The sequence below is a fragment of the Anopheles moucheti genome, chromosome 2 (assembly GCF_943734755.1).
Source record: "Anopheles moucheti chromosome 2, idAnoMoucSN_F20_07, whole genome shotgun sequence".
In the NCBI taxonomy this organism is placed as follows: Eukaryota; Metazoa; Arthropoda; class Insecta; order Diptera; family Culicidae; genus Anopheles; species Anopheles moucheti.
Genome location: NC_069140.1, coordinates 30042540 through 30057028, shown reverse-complemented (window position 1 = coordinate 30057028; position 14489 = coordinate 30042540). Strand labels below are relative to the sequence as shown.

The 14489-nt window shown below is 48.5% G+C and overlaps 2 protein-coding genes across 2 annotated transcripts; one reads left to right on the top strand and one right to left on the bottom strand.

The window, feature by feature from the left end:
• Positions 1-409: 409 nt before the first annotated feature.
• On the top strand, positions 410-1824 carry LOC128297627 (cleavage and polyadenylation specificity factor subunit 4). Its single transcript, XM_053033308.1, has 4 exons — positions 410-719; positions 795-1321; positions 1401-1570; positions 1645-1824. The coding sequence occupies exons 1-4, from the start codon at positions 617-619 to the stop codon at positions 1733-1735; spliced, it is 891 nt and encodes a 296-aa protein (XP_052889268.1). The 5' UTR covers positions 410-616; the 3' UTR covers positions 1736-1824.
• A 71-nt stretch (positions 1825-1895) lies between these two features.
• On the bottom strand, positions 1896-3027 carry LOC128297955 (FAD synthase-like). Its single transcript, XM_053033675.1, has 4 exons — positions 2880-3027; positions 2435-2773; positions 2244-2365; positions 1896-2179 (listed from the first exon to the last, which is right to left on the bottom strand). Exons 1-4 carry the CDS (start codon positions 2904-2906, stop codon positions 2041-2043), a joined length of 627 nt encoding a protein of 208 aa, XP_052889635.1. The 5' UTR covers positions 2907-3027; the 3' UTR covers positions 1896-2040.
• Between the last annotated feature and the right edge of the window lie 11462 nt (positions 3028-14489).

Sequence of the window (14489 nt, the reverse complement as noted above, 5' to 3'; positions counted from 1 at the left end):
GATAGTGCGACCTCAAAGCTTGGGAAATGTTGAGGAAATGTTGAGGACCATTCCGTTGGTCGGATAAAGCACAAGCGCGTGTTGAGTAGCTCTTTTCGTTCACGTGTACTTTGAGCTACACTTGCAAGGCACACTGGGATTTATTATCGAGACACTTCGGTCATTTTTGCTTTTTAAAATATTTTTTTAGAGCAGATTCTACTTACGAAGCTTGCAAACAAGTGTTAAAGAATAAGAAAACTTTAGGTGAATAGAAGATTATTAAATTCTGTGTTGAGTTTTAAATCTCGCTATGTCATTTTCTACATTTAGAGCCACTGTGCCTGGGCACAATGTCAAGTCTTTTGAAGCCCTCAACCAGCCGATGTAGCCAAATGTCAAATGGTGTAAACAAATCGGCAACAAACATTTCTTCGTACCGCGAATTTGCTACGGTGTGAATTTCTCTCGCTTTATTTCGATCGTTTCCTTGTTTTATCTGTGCAATTTGTATACAGATACATGAATTAGTATTTGCTTTAAACGCAAAGCAACGCAGTGGCCACGGTTTGCTTGGTATAATTTGTGATACATTGGTTCCCTGAAGGACTAGAACAAGAGCCGGCCCCCAACAACCATGGATATGCTGATAGCGAACGTCGATAGTTGGATGTTCAAGATCGAGAAGGATTTAAATGAACAATATGGAGCCCTTGCACTTCCCTTTCCCGGGATGGACAGTAAGTGGGGTTGCTAAACGCGATGCGCGTTCTTGGTGTTGTCTAATGAACTTCTCTTGTGCATTTGTGTTACAGAATCAACGGCCGCCGTTTGTTTGTTTTTCAACGCATCCGATGGGACGGAATGTAAGAAGGGAAACTCGTGCCCATTTCGACACATCCGTGGCGATCGAACGATCGTGTGCAAGCACTGGCTGCGTGGTCTGTGTAAAAAGGGTGACCAGTGTGAGTTTCTGCACGAGTACGACATGACCAAAATGCCGGAGTGTTACTTCTATTCCCGCTTTAACGCCTGCCACAACAAGGAGTGTCCCTTTCTGCACATCGATCCGGAGAGCAAAATCAAAGATTGTCCCTGGTACGATCGAGGGTTCTGTCGGCATGGTCCGAACTGTCGGCACCGGCATGTACGGCGCGTACTGTGCAATAACTATCTCGCCGGTTTCTGTCCCGATGGGCCGGAGTGCAAGTATATGCATCCACGGTTTGAGCTTCCACCACCGCCGGAGATAAAGGATCAAACACCAAAACGTCCCACGACCTGCCATTACTGTGGGGAGGTGGGACACAAAGCGTCATACTGTCCGAAAATGCCACAAGAGGTAAGTAGGCACCAAGAACAGTGAATGGGGTGGGATGATAAAAGTATAAATGATTGTTGTTCCTTCTTTTCTACTACAGCAACGGGAAGCTACGCAACGCATGGAGGATGCCAAGTATCGTGCCCTTGGATATTATAAACATCGAATACATCAAGATTCCGCAAATGCCGGGCCAGGTGCTGGCGGTGGTGGGGAGGAAGGCAACTTCATGCCACAAAAACCTCCGCCACGTCCAATAGAAGAGATTACGTACGTATTTCGCTTTGTTTGTGTTTGCTTACATACACATGAAATTAATTTTCCTGCATTGCTCCCAAACACAGGTGTTTCAAATGTGGCATCAAGGGCCATTACGCCAACAAGTGTACGAAGGGACCGCTGGCATTTCTTTCCAACAATGTACAAAGAAAGTAGGCAGCCCGTCGTTAGTTTCCGTCCATTTCGGCGGATGTTTCCTTTCTTTTCTTTTTTATTTTCCCTATTAAGTTGTATAAAACGAATCAAAGTGAATAAAAAACACGAACGCTTGTCTTCGCAAAAAAAAAAACACTAAACCAAAGTAGCTTGCGCTAATTTGTAAAAGACGTAAAACAGAGTCCACCCGTGGTGTTTGTTTAGGGATGATAAGATTAAAGGAAGGATTTACCGTTGCTAGGCAACTACCCCAATGTTTCCTGAAACAGGTACGTGGACCACCATCAGCAGCAGCAGAAAAGGCGCTATAGTCTGCCTGCCCTTTCATATTTGTCCGCTTCTTGCAACGTGTACGCCGGAAGGTACGTTACTTGCTCACTGTCCGCTTCAACCTTTAGGTGTGGGTTGGGAATTGTATTCGTACGATCACCAATTGAAGTATAGCTAAAATGAACAAATGGAGCTGTCGGAATTTCGGTTTGAACTCCCAAAAAAACCCACTATTTACCCTCTATCGTACAACGTGCAGTACGGTACGTTATGTTCCCGGATGTAGCACCAGATGTCTTCACAGGTCCATTCTAACAGTGGATTGATTCGCATCAGCGGTGGCCAACCAGGATCCGTTTCCTGTAACGATTCATCCAGAGGTTACGCAATCGCGACACAGGAATTCACCACCGGCCACAGCAATCTAACCTGTAACGGTGCTAACCGCTCACAGTGCGGATCGGACCGCCGGGATCCCATAATGCAGGCCTTCAGCTGTGGATCGTCCTGGCAGATGACCTCGAGCGCTGCCTTAATTCCACCGTCAACCGTAGATATAGTAATACCGTAGTGTTGCCGGCACTGCTCCACAAACTCTTCGATCTCACTGAATGGGTTAAGCGGTCGGACGTAGATACATTTGATCTGTTTCGCATGCTTCAGGTTTGCATTATGGATTAGGTCTAACAGCACCGTACAGTCCTTTCCACCGTTGAACGATATGAATACCTCCGAGGCACGGTAGCTGCTCAGTGCTTGTGTGATTATCTACAAAGACGGAAGTGTTGAATGAAATGGCCCCAATTTGGATACGTTTCTGAGTTCTGGATTAAGTTATAGCGATACTCCTACCGTTAGGAGACCATTTGCTTACACTTAGTGAGTCTTTTAGCTTATCCATGGTAGTAAATTCGTGTGTCCTGTCGTTGTTTATGCGGCTCCCGCAGCGCAAACGATATTCATGCTTTGCTTTGCTGTCAACGACAAATCACTATGGGTGGTGGGTCGGCCAGTGTAATAATGTTTACAGTGTGTGTCATACACTGTGTGAAGCAATAGAAAAATTTTACGCAATCGATCTTTATCTCAGATAACATAAGATCAGATCGCAGATAACAGAAGATCATCCAATGAAGTAGTGTAGTTTTAGCTGAAAATATTGACTACGGCTTTTGCTATAAAAATATTTTGTATTACTGTTTGGTGCTACCCACACTAATCTAGATATTTGTGACATTTCAACTAGTCTTGTGCTTAACCTTTAACCGTAGAGTTGTCAACCAAATTTACACGCGTAAGTTGACAACCGGCCTACCCGGGTATTCCATACGTTTTGACGTATACAATTAACCGTTTTCGTAGCTAAACAATGCTTTCTATCTACAGGCAGTCCCCGAGATACGCTATTATAGCGGACCGCTATAACCCGGAAAAAAATTCGCGTAACTCGAATTTCCGCGTAGGTCGAATCCCCTGGTGCAATATCGTTTATACTTCAAAGTCACAGAGTCGACTTCCTTCTCTGCATTTAATTCTGTTAGCAAAGAAAGACACGCGTTGACGGGGTTCAGGATACAAGGAGAAAGAGAGTTTTATTCGCTTCGCGTTCGTTCTTATATACATCGCACTCATTCCAACAATTCTGACATTTGACATTAGTGACAATATATTCAAGCCAGGTTGGATCATTTATCACAAATTCCAGCAGCGTAGCTGGCGATTTTGAGAACGATGACATTAAAATAAGTTAGAAAGAAATGTTTTATGTGACAAAAAAAAAGTATTTTCGATAAAGTTTCACCTTTTTGAATAGATTTTGTGCTATAAACTAGCTCATCTTCAGTTGAGGATCAATCGCCTTGGAGGCCCAGGGCAGAATTATAGTTGGGGTCTCTAATTTTAAAAACGGTGCAGGAAGGAAGGGGGACATTAAGGGGACTTGAAATGAGACAAGGCGAAAAGCGCAGTAAGAAGGGGTCTACTCCGCCTACCGTTTGATTCGCCGCTGGGCCGTCCGTAACCATCTTCTTCAAATGGTCCGCCAGGGCCATCACCATCTTCGAATACAATATCGGAACCGGCTATATCACCACCAACACCATTTACCACTGTACCTGCACTCTTCTAAATGGAGCTACAATCATACGTGCGCCAACTTCGAGAAGCTGCACCTGGTGGAATTTACAACTACAGCATCCAAGGAGCACTTTGCCATCGAATTGGTTCGCTCGCTGTGCTTCCGGGATATTCGCCATGCAACACTCAGTTATACTTCTTCGATCTTAACTTAACTTTACAAAACACTTAAGCACCAGTAGTTGGTGGGGGACTTAATCGATATTGTCTGTTCTGCAGCGAGTATTTATCACACGCAATCTCCTAACTCGGATGTTCAGTCATACGTATGAACGCATGTCTGTTCGCGATGAGCTGCACCTTTGCCTCCTTTCACGTAAACCAGGTATTGACCAGTTCCGGAACAACACACCGACTGCAGGTGAGATGGGTCATGTGTGTTTGTGACGATATCACCGGTAGCACGGAATATACACGGGAGATTGTGCTGCAACATCGTGCTGCAGGATCCTTAAGGCCAGTGTATGAGACCAACCAGATGATGCGTCCACTACAATACCCGATCCTGTTTCCACGGGGTGAAGCCGGTTGGACTCATAGTATGTTTAAGATACGTCGCCGAGGAAGACAGCCGAGACCATCGAGCCCGGGGACAAACACAGATCATCAATGAGAATGATCCCCAGATGGAGCCGAATGCAGAGGAAAATTCATCCAATCAAATTACTCCACGTGAATATGCCGCATATTGTATATCCTGGCGGTAGATCGCTCATTCTCTGATGCATTGTGAGAGGTAGTCACCCGTCATATGTTTTGCAATACAGAATGAGCGAGTTACTAAGTTGTGAATTTCGATTCTTTTTGTTTATTTATTATTTAGTGGATTGTTTAACATTGTGTATCCCATTAAACAAACAACGCAAATTTTATATAATAATAATAATTTGTGTTATGCACAGTCGGTTAAATTTGCATAGCTTTTAGCATTTGAAAACTAAAATGCTAGGCCAAGTTTTTGTGTTGAAAGATTACCTCCATGATCATTCGCTCACGTCGATGTTTTAGGCGATGAACAAAAATTAACAGTTGATTTCTGTGGTGAGCTTCTGACAAATTTGTCCAATGACCAAATCAACTGGTCAACTGTGAAAACCACTATACTGTTGCCGCGCACACAATTGTTTTCAGATTTCCGATACCAGGAGAGCATGTTTTTCAAGAGGTGACATCTGCAGCTTGGGACAAATTTGCCCATCACGATTGTTATTGCATACTATTAAACACGTGAGATGGCCAATGCAAGTGAGATGGATGAAATGGGAAGTATTCCTCATCTCTCGCTCAAACTTACCATCGACTGGTACGAAATTCCGTACAAAACCAGCTGTTTTTAGATTTCCGATACCAGGAGAGCATGTTTTTCAAGAGGTGACATGCAGCTGAAGATGTATGAAACGGAAAGCATCATTCATCTCGTTCAAACTATCCATCGACTGGTACGAAATTCCATACAAAACCAGCTGTTTTCCGATTTCCGATACCAGGAGAGCATGTTTTTCAAGAGGTGACATCTTCTTTCCCCCTCTCCCTCCTCGCTCCCCCATCATCGCTCACTTCCCGGTGCCCATCACTATTGCTATTGCATGCTATCAAACACGTGAGAACGATCGCCAGTGCAAGTGAGATGGATGAAATGGGAAGTATCCCTTATCTCTCTCGCTCAAACTTTCCATCGACTGGTATGAAATTCTATAAAAAAAAACCAGCTGTTTTCAGATTTCCGATACCAGGAGAGCATGTTTTTCAAGAGGTAACACCTGGTTACAGCCGAGCAAGATGGCGGTAGATGGCGCGCAACTTTGTATGCAATTCCATAAGAAATTCCATACAAAACAAGCTGTTTTCAAATTTCTGATACCAGGAGAGCATGTTTTTAAGAGGTGACACCTGGTACCAGCCGAGCCAGTTGGCGGTAGATGGCGCGCAACTTCTTATGCAAATCTAAGCCAAAAAGCCGTCAAATAGCTGTTCCTAGGGTCACCACCCACCTCTCACGGGTCACCACCCACCTCCAACGAGTCACCACCCAACTCCCACGGGTCACCCACCCACCTCCCACGGGTCACCACCCACTTCCCACGAGTCACCACCCACCTCCCTCGGGTCACCACCCACCTCCCACGAGTCACCCACCCACCTACCACGGGTCACCACCCACCTCCCACGAGTCAGCATCTACCTCCCACGGGTCACCACCCACCTCCCACGGGTCACCACCCACCTCCCACGGGTCACTCCCCACCTCCCACAGCAGCGGTGGATCAAACGGTAGGCGGAGTAGGCGGTCGCCTAGGGCCTCGCCGTGTTGGGGGCCCCAAACAACTTGTGCCGATTGTGCGATTTTTGGAAATTTAGCAGCAGAGTTAATTTATAGCATAAAATCTAATTAAAAAGGTAGAAAATTGGTTATCCTTGGTTAGATATTTTTTTTTATTTTGATTAGCTGTATCGGCCCGGTTACACGGCTACGCAAGAGAAGTATGCAGTGTATTCAAACTCCTTCTTCTTTATCGGCACGACATCTTCAGGATGTTTAACCCTACCATTTCTGGCTTTTTTTTTGCTTTATTTACCCGTAGGATAGTCAGTGCTGCGTACGGAGGTTTGGTGGTCCAAATGAAATTTTTTCTGTGGTCCTGTCTTGTGCAGACCGGCTGCGCTACAAATACACCATGGCCGCCCCGTGAACCCGTATATGGGCTCATTCAATTATTACGTAACGCAAAAATTGTCAATTTTAGACCCCCTCCCCCCCTATTGTAACAAAACGTAACACTGGACGCAACCCCCCTCCATTAAATACGTAACATTTCGTTGACCCCCCCCCCTTGTTTGAAAAAAAAATGAAATTTTCTGAAGGAAGTAATCCATGTAATTCCATCGTATTTCGACTAATGCAAAAAGAAACAAACATACTGCCTAATAAATTTAAAACTCACGCCAGGCTGACTTGCTTCATCGTTGCTAATAATTTGAAGCGGTTTTAGAACCTACTTCTATCTATACAGCTACGATTCTGCGTACGATACTTCATAAACCATGTTTGTTTTTAGGCTGTCTGTATATTTCATCAATATAATTCATCATTGACATGTACATTGGCATGTAGTGAACTAAACCTAGGTTGGATAGATTCTGGATAAAGATAGTCATTTCTGGAAGACGCTTCGTATAAAAGTCTTTAACACCACAGATCCCAAACGAAGGATTCATTTGCTAATCGTCCACTGAGAAAAACTTAAGAAGCTCGTTTTAAAGTTTACATTACATGACGAATCGATGTAATCTATTAAGAACAAGAATTCGTACGTAAATTATTTATCAATACTATTCCTTTCTTATTTATCTAGCAACCTTTTATTTGCGTATTTGTCTTCTGTTAATTCTCATTATTCACTCTCTTTTTTAACTAACTTATTTTTTGATAAAACAGAGATTTAAAGGATTTAAAAAAATAACGAAAGTATAAATACATTTGTTGGTAAAGTAGATTTAGTGAATAATTTTCAGTTGTACGAAGTTGGGAGCATATAGAACTTATATAGCTCTAGTACTCACATACGCCTGTGAGACATGGACTTTGTCCAAAACTGACGAAACCCTCTTAGCCGAGTTCGAGAGGAAGATGCTCAGAAGGTTTTTTGGTTCCGTATGTGTGGAAGGACAATGGAGCCGCTACAATGATGAGCTCTATGAGTTGTACGGCGAACCTACAGTCGTACAGCAGAGTAGATGACGCAACAATTTTAGCCGGTATGCTGACTTCGAACACGGCCATACAAGCACCGATCACGATGTTGCACGTTCTAGTTGGCAAAAGTTATTCATTGTACCGTAAACAAGCTTCCGAGCACTAATTGATATCGAATAATTAACTGATGTATGAAGCTCTTTACGATAGTGAATAACTTGGATGCATCATTCTGAGTCTGTTTAGAGCTCTTCAAGCTCAATGTAAGTTTTAAGAGTCGGCGATGCTTGCTATGTGACAATGGATGCAAACTGGATCCACTACAACACACAGGATTCCAAAATCACCATCTGAGCGGACATCAGAAGTCATCAATGAGTGGGTATCAAAAGATACCAAGAAACTTGACCTTTAAATAATCAAAAAATAGATAGGTAATATGGAATTGGTATAAAAATCCCTAAAATAAGTTAATTTTTCATACATGCACATACATACATTGTAAACCTATTGTGCCTGAGCAGCACGTAGTATGTTTCATACTGATGTAAATGTGCAAGTGTAAATGTGACGAAATGATCGCAAGTGTCTTCACAATGAGCGAAGAGATCGGCCCAGAAATTCTTTTATTTCTTGACGCACGGACAATCGACCTAAAATTGGAGCATCAAATTTAATAAGGGAAATTTAATGGAACGATCGAAATTCACATTAATATGTGCAGGGCCACGAGGGTTGACAAATTTGTCCAATGGCCAAATCAACTGGTCAACTGTGAAAACCATTATACCGTTGCCGCGCACACAATTGTTTTCAGATTTCCGATACCAGGAGAGCATGATTTTCAAGTGGTGACATCTGCAGCATGGGACAAATTTGCCCATCACAATTGCTATTGCATACTATCAAACACGTGAGAACGATCGCTAATAAGTAATATCAATAAAACGGAAAGCATCCTTCATCTCGCTCAAACTTTCCGTCGGCTGGTTCGAAATTCCATACAAAACCAGCTGTTTTCCGATTTCCGATACCAGGAAAGCATCCACGGAAGAGGTAGCACCTTGTACAGCAATTTTGGTCGAAAACCGCCGATAGGTATGCAATATTTGAACACTAACTTTCCCGTTTGTCGAGCAAAATTTTGCAGCAATTTTGTTCAAAAACCGCCGAAAGTTATGCAATGTTTAAACACTAACTTTCCCGTTGGTCGTGAAAAATTTCTTCGAAAACTACCAGTTTTTGAATGTATAGTACCAGGAGAGCATCCACGGAAGAGGTAGCTCCTGGTACTGCGCCGTAAGGTATGCAATGTGTATACACTAACTTTGCAACCAATTTTCCGCCGTAAGGTATGCAATGTTTATACACTAACTTTGCAACCAATTTTCCGCCGTAAGGTATGCAATGTTTATACACTAACTCTTCATACAAACCAGCTGTTTTCAGATTTCCGATACCAGGAGAGCATGTTGTTCAAGAGGTAACATCTTCCATCCCCCTCCCCCCTTCCCCAACCAAGAAGGCGGCCAAGATGGCGGACAAGATGGCGGCCAAGATGGTGGACAAGATGGCGGCCAAGATGGCGGACAAGATGGCGGACAAGATGGCGGCCAAGATGGCGGACAAGATGGCGGACAAGATGGCGGACACAAGATGGCGACCAAGATGGCGGACAAGATGGCGGACAAGATGGCGGACAAGATGGCGGACAAGATGGCGGACAAGATGGCGAACACAAGATGGCGGCCAAGATGGCGGCCAAGATGGCGGACAAGATGGCGGACAAGATGGCGGACAAGATGGCGGACAAGATGGCGGCCAAGATGGCGGACACAAGATGGCGGACAAGATGGCGGACAAGATGGCGGACAAGATGGCGGCCAAGATGGCGGACAAGATGGCGGACAAGATGGCGGACACAAGATGGCGGACACAAGATGGCGGACAAGATGGCGGACAAGATGGCGGCCAAGATGGCGGACAAGATGGCGGACAATATGGCGGCCAAGATGGCGGCCAAGATGGCGGACAAGATGGCGGACAAGATGGCGGACAAGATGGCGGACACAAGATGGCGGACAAGATGGCGAACAAGATGGCGGACAAGATGGCGGACACAAGATGGCGGCCAAGATGGCGGACACAAGATGGCGGACAAGATGGCGGACACAAGATGGCGGAACAAGATGACGGCCAAGATGGCGGACAAGATGGCGGACAAGATGGCGGACAAGATGGCGGACACAAGATGGCGGACAAGATGGCGGACACAAGATGGCGACCAAGATGGCGGACAAGATGGCGGACAAGATGGCGGACAAGATGGCGGACAAGATGGCGAACACAAGATGGCGGCCAAGATGGCGGCCAAGATGGCGGACAAGATGGCGGACAAGATGGCGGACAAGATGGCGGCCAAGATGGCGGACACAAGATGGCGGACAAGATGGCGGACTAGATGGCGGACAAGATGGCGGACAAGATGGCGGACAAGATGGCGGACAAGATGGCGGACACAAGATGGCGGACAAGATGGCGGACAAGATGGCGGACAAGATGGCGGACAAGATGGCGGCCAAGATGGCGGACACAAGATGGCGGACAAGATGGCGGACAAGATGGCGGCCAAGATGGTGGACAAGATGGCGGACAAGATGGCGGACAAGATGGCGGACAAGATGGCGGACACAAGATGGCGGCCAAGATGGCGGACAAGATGGCGGACAAGATGGTGGACAAGATGGCGGCCAAGATGGCGGACAAGATGGTGGACAAGATGGCGGACACAAGATGGCGGACAATATGGTGGACAAGATGGCGGACAAGATGGCGGACAAGATGGCGGACAAGATGGCGGACAAGATGGCGGACACAAGATGGCGGCCAAGATGGCGGACAAGATGGCGGACAAGATGGCGGACAAGATGGCGGACACAAGATGGCGGACAAGATGGCGGACAAGATGGCGGCCAAGATGGCGGACAAGATGGCGGACAAGATGGCGAATAAGATGGCGGACAAGATGGCGGACACAAGATGGCGGCCAAGATGGCGGACAAGATGGCGGACAAGATGGCGGCCAAGATGGTGGACAAGATGGCGGACAAGATGGCGGACAAGATGGCCGACAAGATGGCGGACACAAGATGGCGGCCAAGATGGCGGACAAGATGGCGGACAAGATGGTGGACAAGATAGCGGCCAAGATGGCGGACAAGATGGCGGACAAGATGGCGGCCAAGATGGCGGCCAAGATGGCGGACAAGATGGCGGAAACAAGATGGCGGACAAGATGGCGGACAAGATGGCGGACACAAGATGGCCGACAAGATGGCGGACAAGATGGCGGCCAAGATGGCGGACAAGATGGTGGACAAGATGGCGGACAAGATGGCGGACAAGATGGCGGACAAGATGGCGGAAACAAGATGGCGGACAAGATGGCGAACAAGATGGCGGACAAGATGGCGGACACAAGATGGCGGACAAGATGGCGGACAAGATGGCGGACAAGATGGCGCACAAGATGGCGGACAAGATGCCGGACAAGATGGCGGACAAGATGGCCGACAAGATGGCGGACACAAGATGGCGGCCAAGATGGCGGACAAGATGGCGGACAAGATGGTGGACAAGATAGCGGCCAAGATGGCGGACAAGATGGCGGACAAGATGGCGGCCAAGATGGCGGCCAAGATGGCGGACAAGATGGCGGACAAGATGGCGGAAACAAGATGGCGGACAAGATGGCGGACAAGATGGCGGACAAGATGGCCGACAAGATGGCGGACACAAGATGGCGGCCAAGATGGCGGACAAGATGGTGGACAAGATGGCGGACACAAGATGGCGGACAAGATGGCGGACAAGATGGCGGAAACAAGATGGCGGACAAGATGGCGGACACAAGATGGCGGACAAGATGGCGGACAAGATGGCGGACAAGATGGCGGACAAGATGGCGGACAAGATGGCGAACAAGATGGCGGCCAATCTGGTGGACAAGATGGCGGACAAGATGGCGGACAAGATGGCGGACAAGATGGCGGCCAAGATGGCGGACAAGATGGCGGACACAAGATGGCGGACAAGATAGCGGACACAAGATGGCGGACAAGATGGCGGCCAAGATGGTGGACAAGATGGCGGACAAGATGGCGGACAAGATGGCGGACACAAGATGGCGGCCAAGATGGCGGACAAGATGGCGGACAAGATGGCGGACAAGATGGCGGACAAGATGGCGGCCAAGATGGCGGACAAGATGGCGGACAAGATGGTGGACAAGATGGCGGACAGGATGGCGGACAAGATGGCGGACAAGATGTCGGCCAAGATGGCGGACAAGATGGCGGACAAGATGGCGAACAAGATGGCGGACAAGATGGCGGACACAAGATGGCGGACAAGATGGCGGACAAGATGTCGGCCAAGATGACGAACAAGATGGCGGACAAGATGGCGGACACAAGATGGCGGACAAGATGGCGGACACAAGATGGCGGACAAGATGGCGGACAAGATGGCGGACAAGATGGCGGACAAGATGGCGGACAAGATGGCGGACAAGATGGCGAACAAGATGGCGGACAAGATGGCGGACACAAGATGGCGGACAAGATGGCGGACAAGATGGCGGCCAAGATGGCGGCCAAGATGGCGGACAAGATGGCGGACAAGATGGCGGACAAGATGGCGGACACAAGATGGCGGACAAGATGGCGGACACAAGATGGCGGACAAGATGGCGGACAAGATGTCGGCCAAGATGGCGGACAAGATGGCGGACAAGATGGCGAACAAGATGGCGGACAAGATGGCGGACACAAGATGGCGGACAAGATGGCGGACAAGAAGTCGGCCAAGATGGCGGACAAGATGGCGGACAAGATGGCGAACAAGATGGCGGACAAGATGGCGGACACAAGATGGCGGACAAGATGGCGGACAAGATGGCGGACAAGATGGCGGACAAGATGGCGGACAAGATGGCGAACAAGATGGCGGACAAGATGGCGGACAAGATGGCGGCCAAGATGGCGGACAAGATGGCGGACACAAGATGGCGGCCAAGATGGCGGACAAGATGGCGGCCAAGATGGCGGACAAGATGGCGGACAAGATGGCGGACACAAGATGGCGGACAAGATGGCGGACACAAGATGGCGGACAAGATGGCGGACAAGATGGCGGACAAGATGGCGGACAAGATGGCGGACAAGATGGCGGACACAAGATGGCGGACAAGATGGCGGACAAGATGGCGGACAAGATGGCGAACAAGATGGCGGACAAGATGACGGACACAAGATGGCGGCCAAGATGGCGGACAAGATGGCGGACAAGATGGTGGACAAGATGGCGGACACAAGATGGCGGACAAGATGTTGGACAAGATGGCCGACAAGATGGCGGACACAAGATGGCGGCCAAGATGGCGGACAAGATGGCGGACAAGATGGTGGACAAGATGGTGGACAAGATGGCGGACAAGATGGCGGACAAGATGGCCGACAAGATGGCGGACACAATATGGCGGCCAAGATGGCGGACAAGATGGCGGACAAGATGGTGGACAAGATGGCGGAAACAAGATGGCGGACAAGATGGCGGACAAGATGGCGGACAAGATGGCCGACAAGATGGCGGACACAAGATGGCGGCCAAGATGGCGGACAAGATGGTGGACAAGATGGCGGACACAAGATGGCGGACAAGATGGCGAACAAGATGGCGGCCAAGATGGTGGACAAGATGGCGGACAAGATGGCGGACAAGATGGCGGACAAGATGGCGGCCAAGATGGCGGACAAGATGGCGGACACAAGATGGCGGACAAGATGGCGGACACAAGATGGCGGACAAGATGGCGGCCAAGATGGTGGACAAGATGGCGGACAAGATGGCGGACAAGATGGCGGACAAGATGGCGGACACAAGATGGCGGCCAAGATGGCGGACAAGATGGCGGACAAGATGGCGGACAAGATGGCGGACAAGATGGCGGACAAGATGGCGGACAAGATGGTGGACAAGATGGCAGACACAAGATGGCGGACAAGATGTCGGCCAAGATGGCGGACAAGATGGCGGACAAGATGGCGAACAAGATGGCGGACACAAGATGGCGGACAAGATGGCGGACAAGATGTCGGCCAAGATGGCGGACAAGATGGCGGACAAGATGGCGAACAAGATGGCGGACAAGATGGCGGACACAAGATGGCGGACAAGATGGCGGACAAGATGGCGGACAAGATGGCGGACAAGATGGCGAACAAGATGGCGGACAAGATGGCGGACAAGATGGCGAACAAGATGGCGGACAAGATGGCGGACACAAGATGGCGGCCAAGATGGCGGACAAGATGGCGGACAAGATGGCGGAAACAAGATGGCGGACAAGATGGCGAACAAGATGGCGGACAAGATGGCGGACAAGATGGCGGACAAGATGGCGGACAAGATGGCGGACAAGATGGCGGACAAGATGGCGAACAAGATGGCGGACAAGATGGCGAACAAGATGGCGGACAAGATGGCGGACACAAGATGGCGGCCAAGATGGCGGACAAGATGGCGGACAAGATGGCGGCCAAGATGGCGGACAAGATGGCGGACAAGATGGCGGACAAGATGGCGGACACAAGA

What these genes read in the sequence shown, in the direction of transcription:
- LOC128297627 (XM_053033308.1), top strand. Translation starts at nt 617, where the DNA reads ATGGATATGCTGATAGCGAACGTCGATAGTTGGATGTTCAAGATCGAG. An exon ending in TCCCTTTCCCGGGATGGACA is followed by an intron (nt 720 to 794) that starts GTAAGTGGGGTT and finishes TTTGTGTTACAG; the next exon opens with AATCAACGGCCGCCGTTTGT. An exon ending in GTCCGAAAATGCCACAAGAG is followed by an intron (nt 1,322 to 1,400) that starts GTAAGTAGGCAC and finishes TTTCTACTACAG; the next exon opens with CAACGGGAAGCTACGCAACG.
- LOC128297955 (XM_053033675.1), bottom strand. Translation starts at nt 2,906, where the DNA reads ATGGATAAGCTAAAAGACTCACTAAGT. An exon ending in AGCTAAAAGACTCACTAAGT is followed by an intron (nt 2,774 to 2,879) that starts GTAAGCAAATGG and finishes CCGTCTTTGTAG; the next exon opens with ATAATCACACAAGCACTGAG. An exon ending in AGCGGTTAGCACCGTTACAG is followed by an intron (nt 2,366 to 2,434) that starts GTTAGATTGCTG and finishes GAATCGTTACAG; the next exon opens with GAAACGGATCCTGGTTGGCC.